The sequence below is a fragment of the Monocercomonoides exilis genome, assembly GCF_001643675.1.
Source record: "Monocercomonoides exilis strain PA203 chromosome Unknown scaffold6-2077815, whole genome shotgun sequence".
NCBI lineage: Eukaryota > Preaxostyla > Oxymonadida > Polymastigidae > Monocercomonoides > Monocercomonoides exilis.
The window spans coordinates 89,678-109,485 of NW_027150551.1; the positions used below are offsets into that span (position 1 = coordinate 89,678).

At 45.4% G+C, this 19,808-nt stretch overlaps 4 protein-coding genes across 4 annotated transcripts; 3 read left to right on the forward strand and 1 right to left on the reverse strand.

Annotated features, from left to right (window-relative positions):
* Positions 1-302: 302 nt before the first annotated feature.
* MONOS_3352 (uncharacterized protein) lies at positions 303-1,461 on the forward strand (the record flags this gene model as incomplete). The annotated part of the gene is made up of 4 exons (XM_067873347.1): positions 303-393; positions 448-941; positions 1,004-1,328; positions 1,439-1,461. 4 exons carry the CDS (start codon positions 303-305, stop codon positions 1,459-1,461), a joined length of 933 nt encoding a protein of 310 aa, XP_067733666.1.
* A 1,906-nt stretch (positions 1,462-3,367) lies between these two features.
* MONOS_3353 (uncharacterized protein) lies at positions 3,368-7,008 on the forward strand (the record flags this gene model as incomplete). The annotated part of the gene is made up of 1 exon (XM_067873348.1): positions 3,368-7,008. One exon carries the CDS (start codon positions 3,368-3,370, stop codon positions 6,149-6,151), a length of 2,784 nt encoding a protein of 927 aa, XP_067733667.1. The 3' UTR covers positions 6,152-7,008.
* Positions 7,009-7,270: 262 nt separating this feature from the next.
* On the forward strand, positions 7,271-14,656 carry MONOS_3354 (uncharacterized protein; the record flags this gene model as incomplete). The annotated part of the gene is made up of 5 exons (XM_067873349.1): positions 7,271-7,348; positions 7,403-7,506; positions 7,571-7,631; positions 7,788-10,896; positions 11,074-14,656. 5 exons carry the CDS (start codon positions 7,271-7,273, stop codon positions 14,544-14,546), a joined length of 6,825 nt encoding a protein of 2,274 aa, XP_067733668.1. The 3' UTR covers positions 14,547-14,656.
* Positions 14,657-14,987: 331 nt separating this feature from the next.
* Positions 14,988-19,618, reverse strand: MONOS_3355 (kinesin 18; the record flags this gene model as incomplete). The annotated part of the gene is made up of 6 exons (XM_067873350.1): positions 14,988-15,053; positions 15,186-18,074; positions 18,195-18,343; positions 18,437-18,722; positions 18,822-19,222; positions 19,273-19,618. 6 exons carry the CDS (start codon positions 19,616-19,618, stop codon positions 14,988-14,990), a joined length of 4,137 nt encoding a protein of 1,378 aa, XP_067733669.1.
* Between the last annotated feature and the right edge of the window lie 190 nt (positions 19,619-19,808).

Below are 19,808 nucleotides of genomic sequence, written 5' to 3' on the forward strand. Positions count from 1 at the left end.
ATGTAAAATAAGTTATTAGTTTTTCCAGAGATAAAAAAATATGCATTCAATAAAGAAAGATTGATGCTTTTGCTTTTATTGAGATAAATATAATTATTTGTTTGATCAAAAGATAATAAAAGGTTTGCTTCTTGTGATGAAAACAACAAAAACAGTTTTTTTGTTTTTCATTTGAACTGTAATTCACAAGCTCTGACAATTTTTGTTGAGATTTTCACTTTTTCATTTTACCAAATGATTAGCAATGTTTGACACATTTCATGATATTTGAATGTTTGAAAATTTTTCTCAATTAGATCGCCATGTGTCTTGCCACAAAAAGAATGATCGCATGCAGCTGTCGAACGGTTCAAAAAACAGTTCAACCAACATCATCAACAAAGAAGTTCTTCAGTTTGTCTGTTTGATTTCTGACCAAAGATACAATTCTTTTCATGACACTTGAAGAATTATTTGCTCAGATGAAGAATTGCTTTGCAGCAGATCAGAAGCGAATAATCAAAGAAATGAGTGGACTGATGAAAGATATGAATGAAGAAGAGTTCACAACTGTTTTTTCAAAAGAACTGTTCGATGGCACGGACAGAATGATGAAAAATAAGATATTGCCATTTGAAAATGCCACTTTGCTTCTGAAACACATCGGATATCGCAAAACATTGAACAAGCTGTGGAGCAACAGCTTTGAAAGATCATCGCTGAGCAAAACATTGAAGGAGATGATTGTTGCAGAAGAAAAGAAAAAAGAAGAAAAGAACGAAGATTTGCTGGCTAATATGTGCGAGTGCTATCTTTATCTTCTTATTACATATCCACCAAAATTGCTCCCTGTTTGTGTTCCTTGCCTCTTGAAAGCTGCAATGAGAAAAGAGGAAAGTGAAGTTGTTCGAAGAGATGTTGAAGCTGCGTTGCTTGCCTTGAGCATTATTGGTAACAGGATTGTTTGTGGATTGTTCTTTTTCATTTTCTCTTGACATTTCCACAAATAAAAAATTGTGTATAGAATCAGGAAAAGGATCAGTGTTTTGATCAGATTTCAGACATCATCAGATATCATCAGCGGCATAGCAACCTCACTCCACTGGGTTATCAATCCGCATGGGAGTTCCTGATAGACAGATTTAGAAAAGCAAGAGAGTTGGGGAATGAAATTGTTAAGGAGCTGAAATTCATTCGAGAAGCAGCAAGAGAAATAGAAGAATTGATGGGATTTGTGGATTGGAAGAAGGAAAACGATGTGATGGAAACAGAAGAAGAAAGAATCATTGAAAGATGGATGGAAACTGTCAGAACTTTCATTTTCCACTGCAAATCTGTCGAACATGAATGTTTGCATTTGGTTTTGTGCTTTTCAAGACTATTCGTGATGGCAAGAGGCCTGCACTTGACAGTTGCAAGAAAGTGTTTGTACATTTTTTGTGAGATGATTTCTCAACAGCCGGCTTTCATTATTCTGGATAACATTCTGAGAGGAGGAGTTTTTGATCTGAGTTCAGAGGAGCTTCGCCGCCAAACATTGGATGATCAAAACACAGCTTATTGCTTGAGATTCTTTTTGGAACTTTCGGAAAGATTGAAAGAAAAGGAAGATGAACAAAGCAAAGAAGCAGGATTGATGAGATTGAAAATAGAGATATTGGGAAAAATGGAGGAAAGTGGTCACGAAGATGTAATCACAAGCTTTTATGGAGCATTTTTTCGTCTGGACAACATCTTTTATTTTGGATTTTGTGAAAACTTGGCCCATTTTTTTGTGAACATTTGAGAAATAAATCCGCCCTTCTTTGTGGATTTGTTAAAAATGATTTTTCTTTTTTCGAATGGAAGAACCGTTTGTCCAAAAGAAAAAAAAAATTCAAAGCACTTCTGAAAAAGACATTGCCTTTTTTGATTTATCACAATAAAGAAGTTTTCAAGCGACTTTTGAATAAAAATTGTTTTTTTTGATGTTTTGATGTTAACAAACAAGAATTATTGAAACATGAATATGAAAAAATGTTAACGGATGCCAGAATTCAGTTTTTGTTATAACTTTCAGAGTCAAGGCAAGAAAGAACATAAGAGAAAACGAAGAAAAAAAAGGGAATGAGGAAGAGGGTTAATGGGAATTTTGTAAAACGATCTTCAGAAAGATGTGCTAATAGAAAATTGAAAAAGAAGAAGAAAAAGAATAAAAAAAAAAAAAAATAAAATAAAATCCATAAATGAAATTCACTCTTTCGGCAATTCTTCAAAAACTGTAACAACAATAAATTCAACTATCAAAGGCATTTGTGTAACTGCGTCCCTTTTGCAATTCTTGTTTCAAGACATTAATTTTGTGATGTTTGAAATGTAAAAATTATTTAAAAACTTTTGTATGGATCGGTTTTTAGCAAAACTTCATGTTTCTTGTGAAAAAACTATTTTTAAAAATGACCCATAAATATGAGTATTTTTACAAATTTTTAATAAAATTAGATAATTATGAAATAAAAAATAGATGAAATGTTATTAATTATAATATTGTCCTATTTTAATAATAAAAATTTGAAAAATAAAACATTAAAAAAAAAATAAATAAAATCATTAAAATATTTTGATCAATCCCACAATTAAATTTTTAATATCCAAAAATAAGAAATTAGTTTCTTTCATCGTGAATTGAGCCCTCGTTTGCGAACATATAACGAATCATATATATAAACATAGTTTTAAAGTGTGTGATAAATAATTATCAATATATCATTCAAATCTTTATGAATTTTGTTTATGATTTTTAAGCTGATTATTTTTGTGCAGTTGGAGGATGTTAATGTTATTCCATGATGATCTTGAACAAAGAAACACTGATGAGGCTCACGAAGTGTGATTATCGTTTTCTTTTTATTTATTAAAGATTATTTTTACTAAATGTTAAGAAAATCATATGTTTTTAACTGAATCAACGCGGATTATCAAATGCTAGAAGAAACCTATAGATAAAACTTTTTCATCAAAGAAATAAGAGATGGAGTGCATTTTGCAACAAATGAAATGATGAAATTAAAATTTACATCTGATTCAATGAATTCAGAATAATCTTTTTAAAGGTGGGAATGATTTTTTTGGAAACTGCTACAACCTTTAATCACTGATAAGTGAGAGTCAATTTCTGTTTGATCTTCGAGAGGAATGTTAGACATTCCATAATGCGATAGATGGAAGAGATTCCTGTTATTTACCAAATGATACAAATCTTATTGGATTTATAACCGTCCATCAGAGTTACACAATCATTATGAGCAGCGTGCATGGATCGAATGAAAGGCAATGAAGGGCAAACACATTTCTATGTGATTCAATTGATTATGGATTGGTGCATCTGACTGCGGACTTCATCAGCCAGATGCTTGTTGATGGGGAGAGTGCGATCAAGGGGGAAGTGGAACTGGACGAGATGAGCCTGAGCTCAAGAAGCCGCGATCTGTGCAATGTTGAAGTGGAGTCGAGGATCGAATGCACAAGGGCGGGTGTAATATCGACATCGAACACAGTGACTATTTCAAGAGTGAGGTTTGTATTTGTTGTGGAATTTGCATCTTTTCACATTGATCTGGTTGAACCAGACAGTGGATTGGTGGAAATGGTTAACTGCTCGTTCAGGTCAAAGCACGCTGAACCTGCTGAAACTCGTGGGAATGCACAAATACCGTTACACATTATTCGGATTACCTCGGGGAGATGTGTTCTAGATGGATGCTGCGTGGAAGATGTTGCGCTTTCGGTGGCTGCAATATGCATTGCATCACCGATCCAATTTGTTGTTTCTTCTTGTGGGTTCTGCAACTTGGCAACCAGCAATCCGCTCATTGATGTCACAGGAAGTGGAGATATTTCTGCGAGTCATCTGGAATTGGCGAATGCCACAATCTCAAAAAGAGGACTTTTTTTGCTATCGTGCTCAGGTGTGAGAAGCCCAATGATACTTAACAATTGCTCGATTAAAAATTCAGCGCAAGATAATTCAAGAGGGATGCTTGTCACATTGGGCAACTGTTCAGACACAATGATAGACAGTTGCATCTTGGATGGGAATTCAAGCGAATGCGATACAAAAGAAGCACAAAGAAGGTTATCCAACAAAGTGTTTAATGAAGCGGAAAATGAAATATTCAGATGGAATGGTTCAATTGTTGATTTTTCTAGCAGTTCCGTGATGATGAAAGACACAACAATCTGCAACTTTTCAAAGGGAGGGATGACTGTGAGTGGAGGAAGCGTTGGAATTGAAATGGTGTTATTTGAGAATAATAATCCTTTCATTGATAAATATCCTTCAGCTCGGAGAAACATATTGTGTTCGGATTCTGCTTCTCTGGTCATTTCAAGCTTAAAAGGTGGAGATGGATGGGAAAGAAACACATCACTTTGGATGTTGAATGATGGATGCAACTTTGAAGGGATAGTTTCTGAAAGGGTATCACCATTCTTCATTCCAGTGTTGGGAAGTGTCGAAGCAAATGAGAAAGGAGCAGAAATGGAGATTGTGTTCAAAGGAAAGCTGCTGCTGCCTTGCAACTTGTCATTCATTGTTGTAAAGCAGATTGGAGATGAAAAGCAGATTGAGAAATACGAGTTTGATGAGAGTGGATGTGCTTCAGAGACAGAAGTTGAAGGAAGATTAGAAAGAGAGGCAATAAGTGAGGCAGGAGAAGTGATGGAAGTGAGTGTGTGTATTCTGTTTGGAGATAACAAAAACCCATCATCCACTGATTCTTTCATTGTGAAGATCAGAAGTGAGCCCAAAGCTAATGGAGATGAAAGGATTGTTGAAGGAGGAAAAGAAGAGAAATCGTATTGGTTGTTGATTGTTTGCATTGTGATTGTTGTGATTCTGCTTGTAATTGTTGTTATTCTGGCTGTTCGATGGAGAAAGTTAAAAGAAGAAGCTAAGAAATACAAGGAGATTGTAGAAGATACAGTAAGGAAGGATCCGAAGGCGTTTGAGATGGTGACGATGGAGATGTCACCTGAGGAGCAGTGGAGAAGAGCTGAGAGAGAGGCAGAGAAGAAGAATGAAGAGAGGATAAAGAAGAGAATAAATGATACGAATATGCAGCACTCGGAATCATCAGAGCATCTTCTATCTGAGAGCGGATCGACTGAATATATCCTTGGAAGAGACTCAGACAAGATCCCTCAATGGATGCTGGAGAAGGTTGATGAGAAAGAGGAAGAGGAAGAGGAAGAAGAGATGAGAAAGCGAACTCTTTCTCCATCCATCTCATCCACTTCAACAGCTGATTCTGATTCAACATTTGTTCGATCAGAGAGTATGTGTCCAACCACATCATCCATGTCGAATCTGGTGGATGCAATGGCTTGCTCGTCTCCTCATGAGAAATTGATTGTGGACTTGAGGGATTCGCTGTTCATGTTGCTCCATGGGCTGAACAAGACAAAGGAGATGGCGATTGGCACTTTGCAGGAGAGAGAGCAGACAGCTGCCCAAATCCTGTTCTGGGTGGCCAATCTTGCTCTTCACTCATTTGATGAAATGGAAAATCCTCTCCAATCATTAGCCAATTTGAGTCCTCACATTGTGTTGTTCTCGGAGCATATGGTAATCTGCATTGTGATGCATTCGGACTTATTGTCTGATGATGACTCAGATTCATCATCCATCTCTTCATCAACTGTTGTGACGTCCGCAAGTGATAATGACGAAGATGAAGATTCTCTTCCCTCATCTGCCTTTGAGGATGAGGATGACTTCAAAAAAGAGTGTTTGAGGTGGAAGGCGCCAGAGCTGCTGATCAACAAGAAGATGGGTGCAACCAAGGAGTCAGTTGCATTCTCGATCGGGATGATGCTGTGGGAGTGTCTGACGCTCCAGATTCCGTTTGGTGATTATGAGGCAGAGGTGGCGAGGCAGAAGATCGTGAATGGAGAGAGACCAATCTTGGATGGTGTGATGCAAACACCATTGCTGGAGATCATTAAGAATTGTCTGTCGAATCATGTGAGCAGAAGACCTTCGCTGAAAGATTTGAAGCGAGTGTTCATCCAGCGATTCCCAGAATCTGCTCAGGTGCTGACGATGTCAGATGCGGTGGATTATGAAATTGTTTCAGAGAAGCGCGGGAGCAAAGAAAGTGGAGATGCTGAGACAAGTTTTGTGAGTTTTTGAAAAGAGTGAGAAAGAAAAGTGGAGAGTGAAGATAGGTGATGAGGAAGCACAACGAAAGGGGAGATGTTGAAAAAATTGTAATTTCACATTTCAAGCATTTGCAATCAGAAGCCTTTCCTTTTTTTTTTGATTCAATGCTCGGAAACTTCGAGCAAAAGGTCAAAAAAGAAAATGGAAAAGGAAAAGGAAAAGAAAATGGAAAAGATGAAAAGGTGAATGCTTCAAAGAGAAACGCGAATGATAGATGCTTGTTCAAAAGTTGATCTCGACAAAATGTGCGTCAAAGAACATTTCACTTCGGATGTGGTGTTTCCATTTGCTTGCTTGATGATGAGAATGCGATTTTGGAGAGAAAAAGATTGCGATTTGACGATCAACTTGAATCTTTTTTTGAGCATTCAACACACAAGCAACAATGGCAAACACCTCCTTCTGTTTTCAGTTTTTCTTTTTTTGTGTGGCTTTCAGCAATAGAAGCTGCTTTGAGTGTGCATGAAAATTCAGATGTTTTGGATTGACAGCCATCAAACAAAAGGTTATTTGAAAGGTGCTTGTGCAACATTTGAATCGAACATTTCAGGCATTTGTGTTGAGCCATTTGCGAAAACTGCAGAAAAGGATCATTGGGCAACAAGAATCTGTTGTGGAAGAATGGAAACAAAAATCATATCATCATTTTCTTTTTCTTGTTCAAACAAACAGTTTTCCTTCAAGAAGAGAAATGAAGTGAAACCACCAAAAAGAATGAGTTTTCATTTTTTTCAAATCATGTATTTTCAATTTCAGATTGTTCCTTCACAATCACAAAATGTGTCAATGTGAAAACGCTGGAGGATGAATATTTGCACTCCAAAAAAAGTGAGTGAAATAGAAGTATTTTTTCAATTTTTTGTTTTGACTGTTTGCTTCAAAGGCGATTCACAAAATCCAAAAACTTGAAATTCAACACAAACAATCATTCAGTTCTTTTTCCCACTCAGAACTTTCCATTTTTTCAATCAGATATTTTCTGGATGATGTCTATTTAAACGGGCATTTTTTCAATTTCAGGACTGCCATAAGTCCTTTTTCAAGCAAAAAGTGAGATTGTGAAAAGGCTGTTTGCACATGATTTCGGGGATGTCTCCAGGGCTGCAGGCTGTGGAAGACGGACATTTCCGCTTGAATTCCATGGACATCGTTGCGACCTTTGAGGATGTTTGCCTTCTTTTGTTTTTCCAGAGGTTTTTGCATTTTGACGAAATTGAAAAGATACACCGCGCAATAACTCTTGCGGCAGAGCAGCAGGTATTGACTTGCTTTTGTGGTGCAGGTGCATTGCGGATATCTTTTTCTCTCCACACTTTCCTTTTGCTGTTTTTGCTTTTTTTTTCTTTTTTGAATGGAACACTGATGCTGCGACCCTGATGCGCGGGACAGGGCTTGGTGGGAGTGCGCGAGAAACTTGGCGGGGCGTACAAGATGTTGCAGCTGGTCAAGCGTTTGTGCTCCATTTTTGTTTTTCTTTTCTTTTTTTTTTAAACAGATATTTCTTTCAATCACATAATTCTGCCTTCATTTCACATGCTTCCCAAATGCGACTTTTTTTCACTTTCACTTTCATTTTTTCCCTCAACTTGCTTCATTGGCAGCTCAGTTCATGATGCTGATTGAGAAGATATCGAGGCGCGTTGACAAGAGCGTGCGCATGCAGCAGCATCAACAGCATCAGCATCAGCATCAGCATCAGCAGCAACAGCGTGCAGGAGATGGGTATTTGTTCAGCATCAGCCAGGAGAACAAAACGCCAGGCTCGTCGGTCTTCGTGACTTCGCGTCTGCTTGACGATGCGCCAGCTGCGCAGCTGACGCCGCCTGGAAGCCGACGGAGCCCGTCGTCGTTTTTGTGGACGCCGGAGCGGCAGGTGTTGTCTTCTGTTCCGTCGCAGAGTGTTTCGTCTCCATCTGCGCGCGCACAATATTTCCATGCGGACTACGATCGGTGTCTGGGAGCAGCAGACGCAGCAGATCCTTCACAAGCGCTGAGGGCGACTTCTCCGTCTCGCAGCTCATTTCAGCCTTCGAAGCAACAAACACGGGCTGCTCAACCTTTGCCTCAGAACAACCAGTCGCACCATCACCACCATCATCGTAATCCAAATCACCACCACCACCACCATCATCATCATCACCACCATCATCATCGGAATGAACACATGCACCAGAGAGAAGCACCAAACGAGAAGGAGCAGATGAAAGAGCGCCTTGTTCTGGGAGAGCGCTTACTGAGTCACCCGCGAGAGAACATTTTGGATGGTGAAGTGCAGATTCATGAAATGCATCGCAAGCACAGCAGACGCAGCAGGATTCGGAATCATCGCACAGATGAGTATTGTTTGCTGGAGAAGCAAGAGCAGAAGCTGGGGAATGGGCAGTGTGAGAAGAAAGCGGCTCGGCTGAGGGAGACGCGGGAAGGGCGAAGCGGAGAAGGAGGAGTGCGAGAGAAAGGAGCAGCGCTGGAGATGGAGCTTGAGGAGCAGAGTAGAATTGAGGAGGCAGAGGAGCTGCGGAGGAAATACAGCAGAATGAAGGCAGAGACGAAGGTGCTGGGGCTTCAGATGCGACGGCAGCCACATGGGTTTGGCGCCTTCCATCGGACATTCTCGTTTCGGGGGCTGAACAGCAGCGCTGCCAGAACGAGAACGAGAGCCAGAAACCAAAGCAGAAATGGAAGAGGCGATGTTGTTGAGGGGAATGGGAGCAGAAGGAGAGCAGGCGCTTTGATGAAGGAGCAATCGGTTCCGAAGAGAGTGGCTGGAAAAGAGGGAGCGCAAAGCGCAGAGCGAAGAAGAGCGTTTGGGGAGCAGCAGAAGTTGTCTGGAGAGAAGCAGAAGAGCGCCAGGCGAATGCAAGCGGAGCGGCAGAAGCAGAAGAAACACAACCGCTTGGATGCTTTGCACCATCCAGTGTCAGATGGCATGTCGCTCTCACCGACTTCTCATTCTTCTCATCCTTCGCACAAGAGAACTGCATCATCGCTGGGTTCGTCTGAGCTCCTTTCCGATCAGTTTGACTCGCCAAAGTGGAGCCAGCATTGTTTGTGCTCAACGCCTGCTTTTGAGAGGAAGCGTGCAACAGAAGCAATCATTCGGTCGTCTTCTCCGCTGAGCAGTCTTTTTCGACTGTTTTCGGAAAAGAAAGAGAAGAGCGAATGCTTATCATCAATTCCACCACCACCACCTCCTCCTCCTCCAACAGCAACAACAACAACAAATGCAAATTCAATTTCCTCTTCTGTTTCCTCTTCCGTTTCCTCTTCCTCTTCACTGACTTCTTCGGCTGAGCCAGAGGGCGACAAAGCAGACTCAGCTGGAGATGCAGAGAATGGAGAAGGCAGAGCAGACACGACGCTGGGATCAGAAGTGAATGCATTGTCAGCATCACCAGCATTGCCAGCATCACCAGCATTGCCAGCATCGGAAACACAAAAACCACAGAAGAGGTCGCTGTTTGCAGGCTCTTGTTTTCCTTTCTTTTTGGCGTGGCAGCTGTGGCGCCAGGCGGTGCAGGAGCATCGGAGCAGAAGGAAGAGGAAGGCTGGGGCAGATGAGAAGGCAGGAGCTGGTCGAAGCAGCGCATTTGAGGGGGATGGGGAGGTGGATGAAGAAAGCAGAGCAGACAGCGAAGAGACGGAGTCTGAGGGAGAGGGCAGTGCTGGAGCTGGGCACCTGGCTGCGCATCCGTCTGAGTGGGATGGCTGCCCCAGCGGTGAAATGGGTGATTCTGCTGAGGAGACAAAAGAAGGAGCAGAAAAAGGTGCTGCTGGGAGCAGGAAGGATGAGGCGGAGAATGAAGATAAAACCAGAAGAGTGAAACGAGGGATTGTCAGACGTCTGCTGAAAAGCAGGGGATCGTGGCAGGGCAGAGCGAAAAGAAGGCGGCAGGGGCTTGAGTTGCAAGAGGTGAATGCGAAAGAGAGAGCAGACGAGGCAGCGCCGAGAAAAAGGATGTTTGAAGAGGGCAGACTGGAAGCGTTGAAAGAGAGAAGCGGGGCAGGAGGCAGTGGAGGCAATGGGAAGAGGATGCGGCTGGGCGAAAGAGAGGCAGAAGAGGCAGAAGAGGCAGAAGAAGCAGAAGACAGTGTTGCGACAGAGACAGAAAAAGAGGAAGAAAAGCAGAGTGCGAAGGGAAATGATGAAGCAAAGAAGGAAGAGGCAGCAGAAGGAAAAGGAGAAAAGAGCAGAAAGGAAGTGAAAGAGGAAGAAGAGGAAGAGGAAGACGATGGAGACAGCGAAAAAGAGTGGAGGCCGACACCTCCGCGGAGGAGGAAAAGGGCAGACGGCAGAGCAGGGAGGCGGGCAGCACGGCCAGAAGCGAGATGGCAAGGGAAAGGTGCAAAGGAAGAAGGGAAGGGAAGGGATGGAAGAGATGGAAGGGAGGGCGGGCAAAGCGAGGAGGGAAATGCTGAGAAAACAGAAAGAACAGGGAATCTGAAAGGAGAGGGGGGAAAGGGCGAAAGTGCTGGGAAGAAGGAGCATTGGGGTTTGGATGGGAGAAGCAGCGATGCACGTGAAGGATCTTTGGTCAGAGGGCAACAGACGAAAAGAGTCATTCTGATTGCAAAAGACGAAGATGGTGATTCTGAGAAAGAAGATGAAGGAAAAGAGACAGCAGAAGCAAAACCAGAGAAGGAAGCAGCTGTAGAAGCAGCTGTGGAAGCAGCTGTGGCAACAAAAGGAGCTTCGAATGGGAAGAAAAAAGCGCGGCGTCGGAGACGAGAATATGAGACGTTGTTTGAGGAAGGGGTGGGGGGGATGGGTGAAGAAGCACAGAAACAGCTCTTGGCGGATGTTCTGCATGCGCAGCAGCCATCCAACGGAGAGGCAGAAATGAAAGATGGATTGCCACTGCTGGCATTGCCAAAAGTGTCGGAATCGGAGTCAGTTTCAGAATCTGCAGCAGATGGGCAGACGAAAGAAGGTGGGGCAAATGCTGTGGAGGAGCATTGGATGGAAAAAGAGGATGAAAACATGCGATGCTCAGAAGACAGTCAAGGCAGCACAGACAAAGTGGAAGGGGCAGATGAGCACAGAAGCAGCAATAGAAGCAGCAGAAGAGACAGGGAGGATGGAACAGAAGAGAAAGCAGAGGAAAGCAGAGGAAGAGATGATACGCCATCAGATTCTTGCCTACAAGCCCAGCTTCATTCAGACACTTCACGTGATGCGATTGGCAGAGCAGCTGAAGATGAGTTGTCTGCTCCGCTGCTGGCAGAGAGTGTGTTTGAGAGTGTTGCCACCCACAACTCGCGAAGTTGCAAGGACGAAGGCGAAGACAGCCAGAAAACAGGATTTGAGGGTGGAAGCAGCGCTTTTGTGGTTGAGAAGCACAAGAAACCGATGAAAAAGGAGCTTCTGCTGCTTCTCTCCTCGTTTCCTGTTGAAAGTCCAATTTCATCGCCGCCTCCACTTCCGTTGTCTTTTTCGCCCTTTTCGCCAGCAACCAAAGATCGGAGCTTGGGTGTGTGGGAGGATGAGGCAGCTGCAGAAGAGAGCAAAAGGATTGCAGTCGATGGCGCAGAACAGGCACAGCCAGCAAAAGTGGCCAGACATTCAGCGTCTTTTCAGGTGTCTTCGAAGGCAGCTTCGAGAAAGAAGAGATCGCGTGTTTTGGATTGGTCTGCGCCGAGCCGCTCGAAAAGGCTGCGAAGGAGGAGGAAGCGAAAGGCAGCGGGAAGCATTCAGAAAGAGCTGAATGGAGAGGATGAAGAGGATGAAGAGAACGAAGAGAACGAAGAGGATGGAAGAGCAGAAGCAGAACAGCCAGAAGAGGAAGAAGAGGAAGAAGGAAAGGAAGATAAAAAAGAGGGAAATGAAAGAGAGAATGAGGGAGAGGAGGAAGAGAAAAGCAATCTGGATGCTGTTTGGCAAAAAGAGGAGGATGCAAAAGAAAAAGAAAAAGAGAAAATGGAAGAAGAAGAAGAAGAAGAAGAAGCAAGAGAAGAAGACGAATTGGAAGATCCTTTTTCGAACAGCGACTCGTCTTTTCTGAACTCTCCGATTCAGACACCAACCGAGGAGCATTTTGGTGAAGGCTTGTCTTTGCAGTCATCGTCATCCCGTTCGATTGCTGCAGCAGTTGAGCACAGCAGACAGCTCAGAAAGGGGTGCTCTTCTTTGGGCGGATTGGCAGGCAACTTCGACAGCAAAAGCGATGTGCATTCAGACGAGACAAGGTTTGGCAAGGAAGACGAGGAGAGCAGCATTGCAGGGGATGAGGATGGCAGGCAGAGCACACAAGCACATTGCTCTTCTTCTTCTTCTTCTTCTTCTTTTTCAAACAATGATGATGATGATGATGCTTCAGAAGAGAAAAAGAAGAAAGAGAAGAAGAAGAGAGCGATTGAAGCAAAAGCGGAAGCAGAAGCAGTTGGGGATGAGATTTTGTTGAATCTCCGTCTGAATGAAGAGAGCGACAGCGACAGCGACAGCGACAGCGATATCGACATGAGCAGCAGCAGCAACAACAGCGAAGGTGAAGATGAGGCAGATTCAGATGAGCCGCTTGAGCGTGTGGTGGCACGGCTGGGCATCCGCGTGCCTCCTCGTCCGTTTTCGGGTGCAGCTGAGCGGCGGCGCTTGGCGCAGCAGCCGAAAGCAGAGCGTCTGCCCGGGCGTTCGCCAGCCCGTTCTTTTGTGGAGTCGCCGCCGCATCCGACAAAAGCGCTGGCGACGCCGCAGAGTCAGCGCAGCCACGGGGCGAGCGAGGCGACTGCTGCCTCCTCGCCGGTGACGAAGCAAGGCGTGGGGAGTGCGCTGCCCGTGGCACAGCCGATGTCTCAGCTGCACACGCTGCCCACCACCGCCACAGCTGCGCTGTTTGATCCTCACCCGCTCGATCTGGTTCCGCTGCCAGATGCGCAGGCAAAGCGGAGTCTTTCGTCCTCGCCGCCTGTCCGCCTTCCGCGTGCTGTGGCGCCAGGTGTGCTTTCTGGCGAGGCAGGCTTTGTGGCTGCTTCGGTGCGGGAGGGCGAGGCAGGGGCAGGGAATGGTGCTGGTGCAGGAACAGGTGCAGGGGCAAAGGCGTCTTCTCTGCTGCCAGGGATTCAGATGATTCCGCTGGCAGACAGCAGCCGGGCAGGCCAGGCGCTTCCTCTCTCGCCGTTTGCGCTGTTCGACCGGCTGAAGTTTTCGGAGGCTGCTTTGCGCCGGCCGCCAGCCGATTCGTCGGGGAAGCCGAAGGAAGCAGCCGATGGCGAGCAAGCTGAAAAGGGGAGTGTGGAAGGTGCAGAGCGACAGGACGATTTGGAGCAGGGCCAGCCAGGCGATGCAACCAGCCAGCTGAAGCGAGAGACAGAATCGCTTTTGGATAGCATCACTACAAAGCAGACAAAACTTTCTGCTTCGCCGAGCGCACATGCTGCAACGCCAGATGTGCACAGACATTCCCCGTCTCCTGTGCTTTTGCCTTCGCCTTCACATTCACCTTCACGTTCTCCTTCACATTCACCGACGCCAATGCACTTATCATCAACATCCTCAGCCTCATCCCCATCTGCAATACACCGCCCCTCTCCGCTGTACATTGTTCCAGCTGTGTCGCCAGCAGCGTCTGAGGCCGGGTCGTTTGCAATGTTTCGGCCAATTCGGCAGCCGGCAGCAGCACAGCGGAAGCGGGGGAGGCGGAAAGGGAGCATGCGGAGGAGCGTGGAGAGGAAGGTGCTGAGGCCGAAGGGGAAGCGAAAGGGGAAGAAGGCAGGCAAGGCAAAAGGGATGAACCCGGCAGTGCCAAGTGTGTGTGCAGAAGACGAGTATCTGATCTCGCAGCACATCATCTCGCACTCGTTCCCGCCGTTTGCGAGCCACCTGCAGCTCAGCCCAGGCACAGGCCATCTGGCGCCTTCGGCAGCTGCGTCTCCTGCCTCCTCCTCCTCCTCCTCCTCTTCTTCTTCGTCGTCGTCGTCGAGTGCTGCATCTGCCTCGGCAGCGGCGGTGACTGTGACTGCTGCTGTGTCTGCTGCTGCCTCTGTCTCTGCGTCTGCGTCTGCCTCTGCCTCAGAAGCAGAATGTGCTCCTTCTCACTCTCCTGTCAACACAGCATCCCATCCAACATCCCATTCAGCAGCAGATAGCCAGCACTTGCCTGAGCTGTCGGCGCTGATGGCGATTTCGCCGTCTTCGGTTGCGCTGCCTGGAACAGCACTGTCTCTGTCGCGGGGGCTGCCTCTCGGGCGCTCGTCGTCGTCGTTCGCAAAGTTCCTCTCGTTCCCGTCGCCTGGCAGCAAGTCAGTCAACCTCTTTGAAAAGCCTGTCCACAAACCTCTTTTCTTCCCGCCTCCTTCCTCTTCTCCTTCCAACACTTCTTCCTTTTCATCATCTTCTTCTTCCTCTTCCTCGTCAACAGCTGACCCAACATGAATCTGAGCAAAAAGCACCCATCACTCAAATGAGGCAATGGGCAGAGAAATGCATGCTGCTCTTATTTGATGTGGTCTGCATCAAAACATCCTTTTGTGGCCTTTCCGTTTGCCTTTCCGTTTTTATGCTATTTTTGTGTGTGTTTGTGTTTGTGTTCTGTTTTTTGTGTGATATTTCTTTCTTCGGAAACCGTTTTTCTTTTCTTTTTTTCTTTTTGTTTTTTGCAATTCTGTTTGGAAAAAATAAAACAAAACAAAACAAAAAGTTATGCTTGAGATGATGGGTTGTGCATCAGTATCTGGTTGGCAGGCTCTCTTCAACAGCACTCGAAATGGAAAAGGCAAAAAGGCAAAAAAGGCAGCACACAGAAAGTGCCGCATTTCTCGTGCAGCACAGCTCAGCAGCAGTCAATTGGGTGTTTGAGGCGCATGGCAGCCTCGTTCAACCAGAAGACAGAACGGCCTGGATCATCTTTTCAGAGAAGCCCACATCCCGCAGCTCGAGCACCTGAAAAGGAGCAGAAAGAAAGAAAGAGAAAGAAAGAAAGAAAAGGAGAAAGAAAGAATGAATAAAACCATTTATTTGCCAAACATCAAAATGAAAAAGATAAGCAAAAGAGAGAGACGAAGAGAAACACACATCGTTGAACAGAGTGCCTTCTCTGTGGCTGAGGATGGCTGTTGCTCTTTTGTCTCCCACCCCCTTCAGATGCTTGATCTCCTCCTTCTGCCCAAAGTTCAGGATTCTCAGAATGCGCTCTTCCGCTTCCTTCTGCGGACACTCCTCACCTGCACCCCCGCTGTTCCTCCCCAACACCCATCCCATCCCACTCCCCCTTCTCTTCCTCCTCCTCCTCTCCCCTGCACCTGCTCCTCCACACTCTCCACCTTCTCCACTCTCTCCACTCTCTTCCTCCTCTTCTTCCTCTTTCTCGTCGTCCGAGTCGTCAAAGCGGATTTTGAGTGTCTCTTTCCCTTTTGCTGCAGCTCCCGTGCTGCTGTTCTGCGCAGCGCTGTCTTCTGCTCTGTTCTCCCGCTCTTCGTCTCTTTCAGCCCCTGCTGTGAATGCCGAGTGCAGCGAACGAGATTTGAAGGCTGACAGAGACGGATGATGCGATGTGTGCACAAATGGCATTGATGTCGACGATGATGAAGAAGATGTTGAAGTGTCAGTCACAGAAAAGGAAGGTGTCTGAAGTGTGTCTGCAGTCGAAGTGGGTGTCTGTGTCTGTGTCTGTGTCTGTGTCTGTGTCTGTGTCTGAAGTGGAGCCAGCGGCAGGCCAACCTTCGCATCTGGCAAAAGAGGCGTGGCTACTGCTGCATAGCCAGTCGAAAGAGGTGAAGAGAATGCCAAAGCCGATCGCCTGGCTGACGAATGCCTCAGAGAATGCAGATTGATGCTGCGGAGTGAAGTGGCAGATGATGTTGTTGTTGATGATGATGACAATGGTGATGGTGATGGTGAAAGTGATGGTGAAGGAGAAGGTGAAAGTGATGGTGAAAGTGAAGATGGGAGAAACGGATGCAGTTGAGAGGGAGACGGGCTTTGTGTGTCTGAGCAGAGCGAGATGGAAGGAGAGGGTGTGCCAGCCAACGGCAGCTGGGGAAGATGGAACGAGTCTGCCGATGGCGTAGACACCGCCGAAAGGGCTGGCAGGCGCAGCGACGTCGGCGAAATGGTCGGGTCAAAAACTGCACTCTGATTGGCGCTGTTCTGCTCGCCGGCTGTTTGCAGCGCATTTGGCGTCTGGTTGGGCAGTGCGGCGTCTGTGCAGAAGTGGGGGATGTCTGGCGAGTGTGCCGACGAAAGCATCACAGATGGAAGCAGAGAAGCCACAATCTGCGAGACTGCCTCCACCGACGGATCGCTTTTCTCCTCTTTTCCCTTTTGCTGCCTGCTGCTTCTTCTGCTGCTGCTCCTCTGCTTTGTCGATCCTCTTTTTGCGGCTGTTCCCCTTCGCCTGATTTTGCGGTGATGCTCAATCGCTTCCAGCTCCTCCTCGTCGGTCTCTCTGCCTTCTTCGTCTGACTCCAGCTGGAATTCCGATGCTCCGTCTGTTTCGTCTGCCGAAGCCTCCTCCTCTTCCTCCTCTTCAAACTCGCTCATGTTGTAATCAAACACATTGCTGCTGCCCTCCTCTTCTGTCTTCTTCATTCTCATTCGAATGGCTTTCTCGCTTTTCTTCCTTTCTCCTCTCTCTTGTTTTGCCTTCTCTTTCTTTTCTTCTTTTTCTTTTTCTTTTTCTTTTTCTTCTTTCCCATCCACATTTTTGTTGCTTCCTCGTTGTGGCACTGAAGATGTTTCGCTCTTTTTGGAATTTCGTTCTTTTTTTGTGTTGCTGCTTTTCCTCTTCGCTTTCTCTTCTTCTTTCCCTTCCTCTGTTTTCTCTGCGCTTTTCCTTCTTTTTGAGCTGCCTCTGCTTTCTTTTGTCTTCCCACTTTCCACATCTTCTTCCATTTTCCCTTCATCCTTTTCCTTATCCTTATCCTTTTCCTTTTCTTCTTCTTCTTCTTCTTCTTTCCTGCGCTTTTCCAGCTCCAGCTGCCTCTTTTTCTCTGTCCTCTCCTTCAGCTTCCTCACCTTCTCTTTCAGCTCGTCGCTGTCTCGCAGCAGCGCCAGTGCATATGCATACAGCGGAAGCGCCACATCCAGCTCGCCTTCTTTCTCCTTCGCCACGCCACTCACAATAAACTCCCGCGCCACCCGAAGAGACTGCGTGGGCGTCATCGCTGGAAGCACCGGAAGGGATGGAAGCGCTGGTGCCTGCCCCTTCCCTTGCACCCTCACTGGCGTGTGGGGCTCCTCTCCCGCCAGAGCGCATGCGCCTTCGCTTGCTGCTGCCTCTTTCGGCGCTGCACAGCCTGTCTGCTTCGCCACAGACGCGTCGGGGCGGACGATGTTCACTCGCCTCTGCACCCTTCTGGCGCCTGGCGACTGACTGCTCCTTTGCAGCGGAGACATCACAGATGGAACGCTCGATTCATCGCCTGCCTTTTTCTGAGGCGGAGACGATCGGACAAGCTTCGATGCATTCGGCCCCGGCTGCTTCGCCTTCGACTGGTCGAGCGTCGACTTCAGACTCTCAAACTTCTTGGCAAGCATCGCTGTTGTGGGCGATGACGAAGAGCTGCTTCTCTTTCGTGTGGCAGAAGAGTCAGGCGATGGAGAAGAAGGAGAGGGTGAAGAAGAAGAAGAGAGTCTCGAAAAGACATTGCTGGCTGCTGGGTGTGGAGTGCCCGCTGCTCTGGGGCTTCTGTCTGCCCCGCTCTTTTGCTGTGTGGCTGTCGGCTGTTTGGCTGCTGCTTCCTTCGGCTTTGTGTTGCATCTTTCTGCTCCTCCTTCTTTTGCCTGCGCAAACAGCGTGTTTTGTGTGGTGGTCAAAAGCTTCTGTGTGAATTCAGTCATCGTCTTCTGAATCACCTCCACAAGCTGAGCTTCGAAGTCAGATTTTGAATGACTCACTGAAGATGAAGTGGATGAAGAGGAAGAAGAGGAAGATTGATCGTCTGCCAATTTTTGTTGTTTCCCCTGCATTCATAAGTCAGGTGTTGTTGTTGAGCGTTGGAATTCAAGAGAACAATCATTATTTTTTATTAAAAAAAAAATAGATAAATAGCAAAAACGCTTTCACTCAAAAAAAGGCAACACCTTTCTTTGGAGGCCAGAATGCTCCTGAAACGGCGTGGCTCGCTTCACATGCGTCATGATTTGCTTCTGCTGTGCCAGATATTGCTGCAACTCCTCCACACTCGGCCGAGGCGCGGCTGCTCCGGCAGGCTGGTAGAGCCAGAAGGCAACTGTGAAAATGTGCGATTGCAATAAAAATGATACAAAAATTGTTATATGTTTATTAATATAAAGCACAAGCAGACTAAATCATCCTTTCATACGTTCTTCTTCATTAACAACTGGCTTAGTAACCAACTTGCTGGACTTTGTAGCAAACTCCAGTGTGCGCAGAGTTTCTGTGTAATACTTCATTCCAGGCGGCACATTTGCAAATAGCACAGATCTGCAGTTTCCTGTTAAAGAGTCTTGAAGAAGTCTTGTTAATTTGCTTTCTCTGAAAGGAGGGCGCCCTTGATCGCTGTTCAAACATGCTATCACTTTCCCTAAGACATGAAGGGATTTATTTATATTGCAGCTTTCTTCGAGGCGTTCACCTGTATTTCCGGTCTGTTTTTATCAAATTATTAACCAAAGATGAAGTTCCAAAAAAAGTTCAATATTAAAAATCAAGTAAACCAACTTTCAAAAAAATAAAACATTACATACTCTACGATTATCTTCACTTCCTGCTAAATCTATTAAATGCATTTTACTTGTTAAAAGGCGCTTTCCTTCCGTTTTTCTCACTCTAATAATAACGTCAGCGTGAGAGCGTGAAGACGATACATTAACCTTTGTCTCTGCTGTTGTTCTGTTTGTACATCCTATTCTGTAATAAGTTTCAAAATCTTTGTCAGTGCGAATTTGATTCCATGTTAAGCCAGGAATTGCAATTTTTTTATTAGCATCTTCTTGAAGCGGGAGGTTTTTGTTTTTTGGATTAAATAAGTCTCTAATCATTTCATTATAAATTTCAAGATATGCCATTGATATTTCAACCGAGCCAGAAGAAAGTCCTTGCTCTTGGGCCATCAGGAAAAGATCAGAAGCAATTCTTGGAATAATGCCTTTGTTGAAAAAATAAAGCATATAATTGAAGTAAATAATTTCATAATACCTGGACTTGTTTCACATCCTTGCATTGTGAATGTTTTCCCTGCACCAGTCATCCCATATGCAAAAATTGTTGTATTTATTCCTTCAAAACTTGCTTTCAACAAACTTGAAATTTGTTGAGAATATATCATTTCTTGAGATGCTGCTTCATCATAGCATGCATCAAAATTAAAACGAGTAGCTTGCATTGTTGCTTTATCAAAAAGTTCAATTGTTTCTGATGGTCCCGACGAATTAACAGGCAAAAGCAGACGAACACAGCAAGAATCCCTTTCCACCTCCATGAACGGTCGTATGCGTACAATTACTTTGACTTGAGATCCACTAGTTCTTGTTGTGCAGCTCATTTAAATAAAGTTCAAAATTTTTATAATAAATAATGGTTTTTTTCTTTCAGAAAAGTTAATATTATTCCATGCACAAGGACATTTTTATAAAATAATGATGAATAATAATCAGTTTTTGGCAAGACCGCATTATATGGGAATGGCCTTTTTTCTGTGAAAATAATATATGAGGAATGTTAATAATATATAT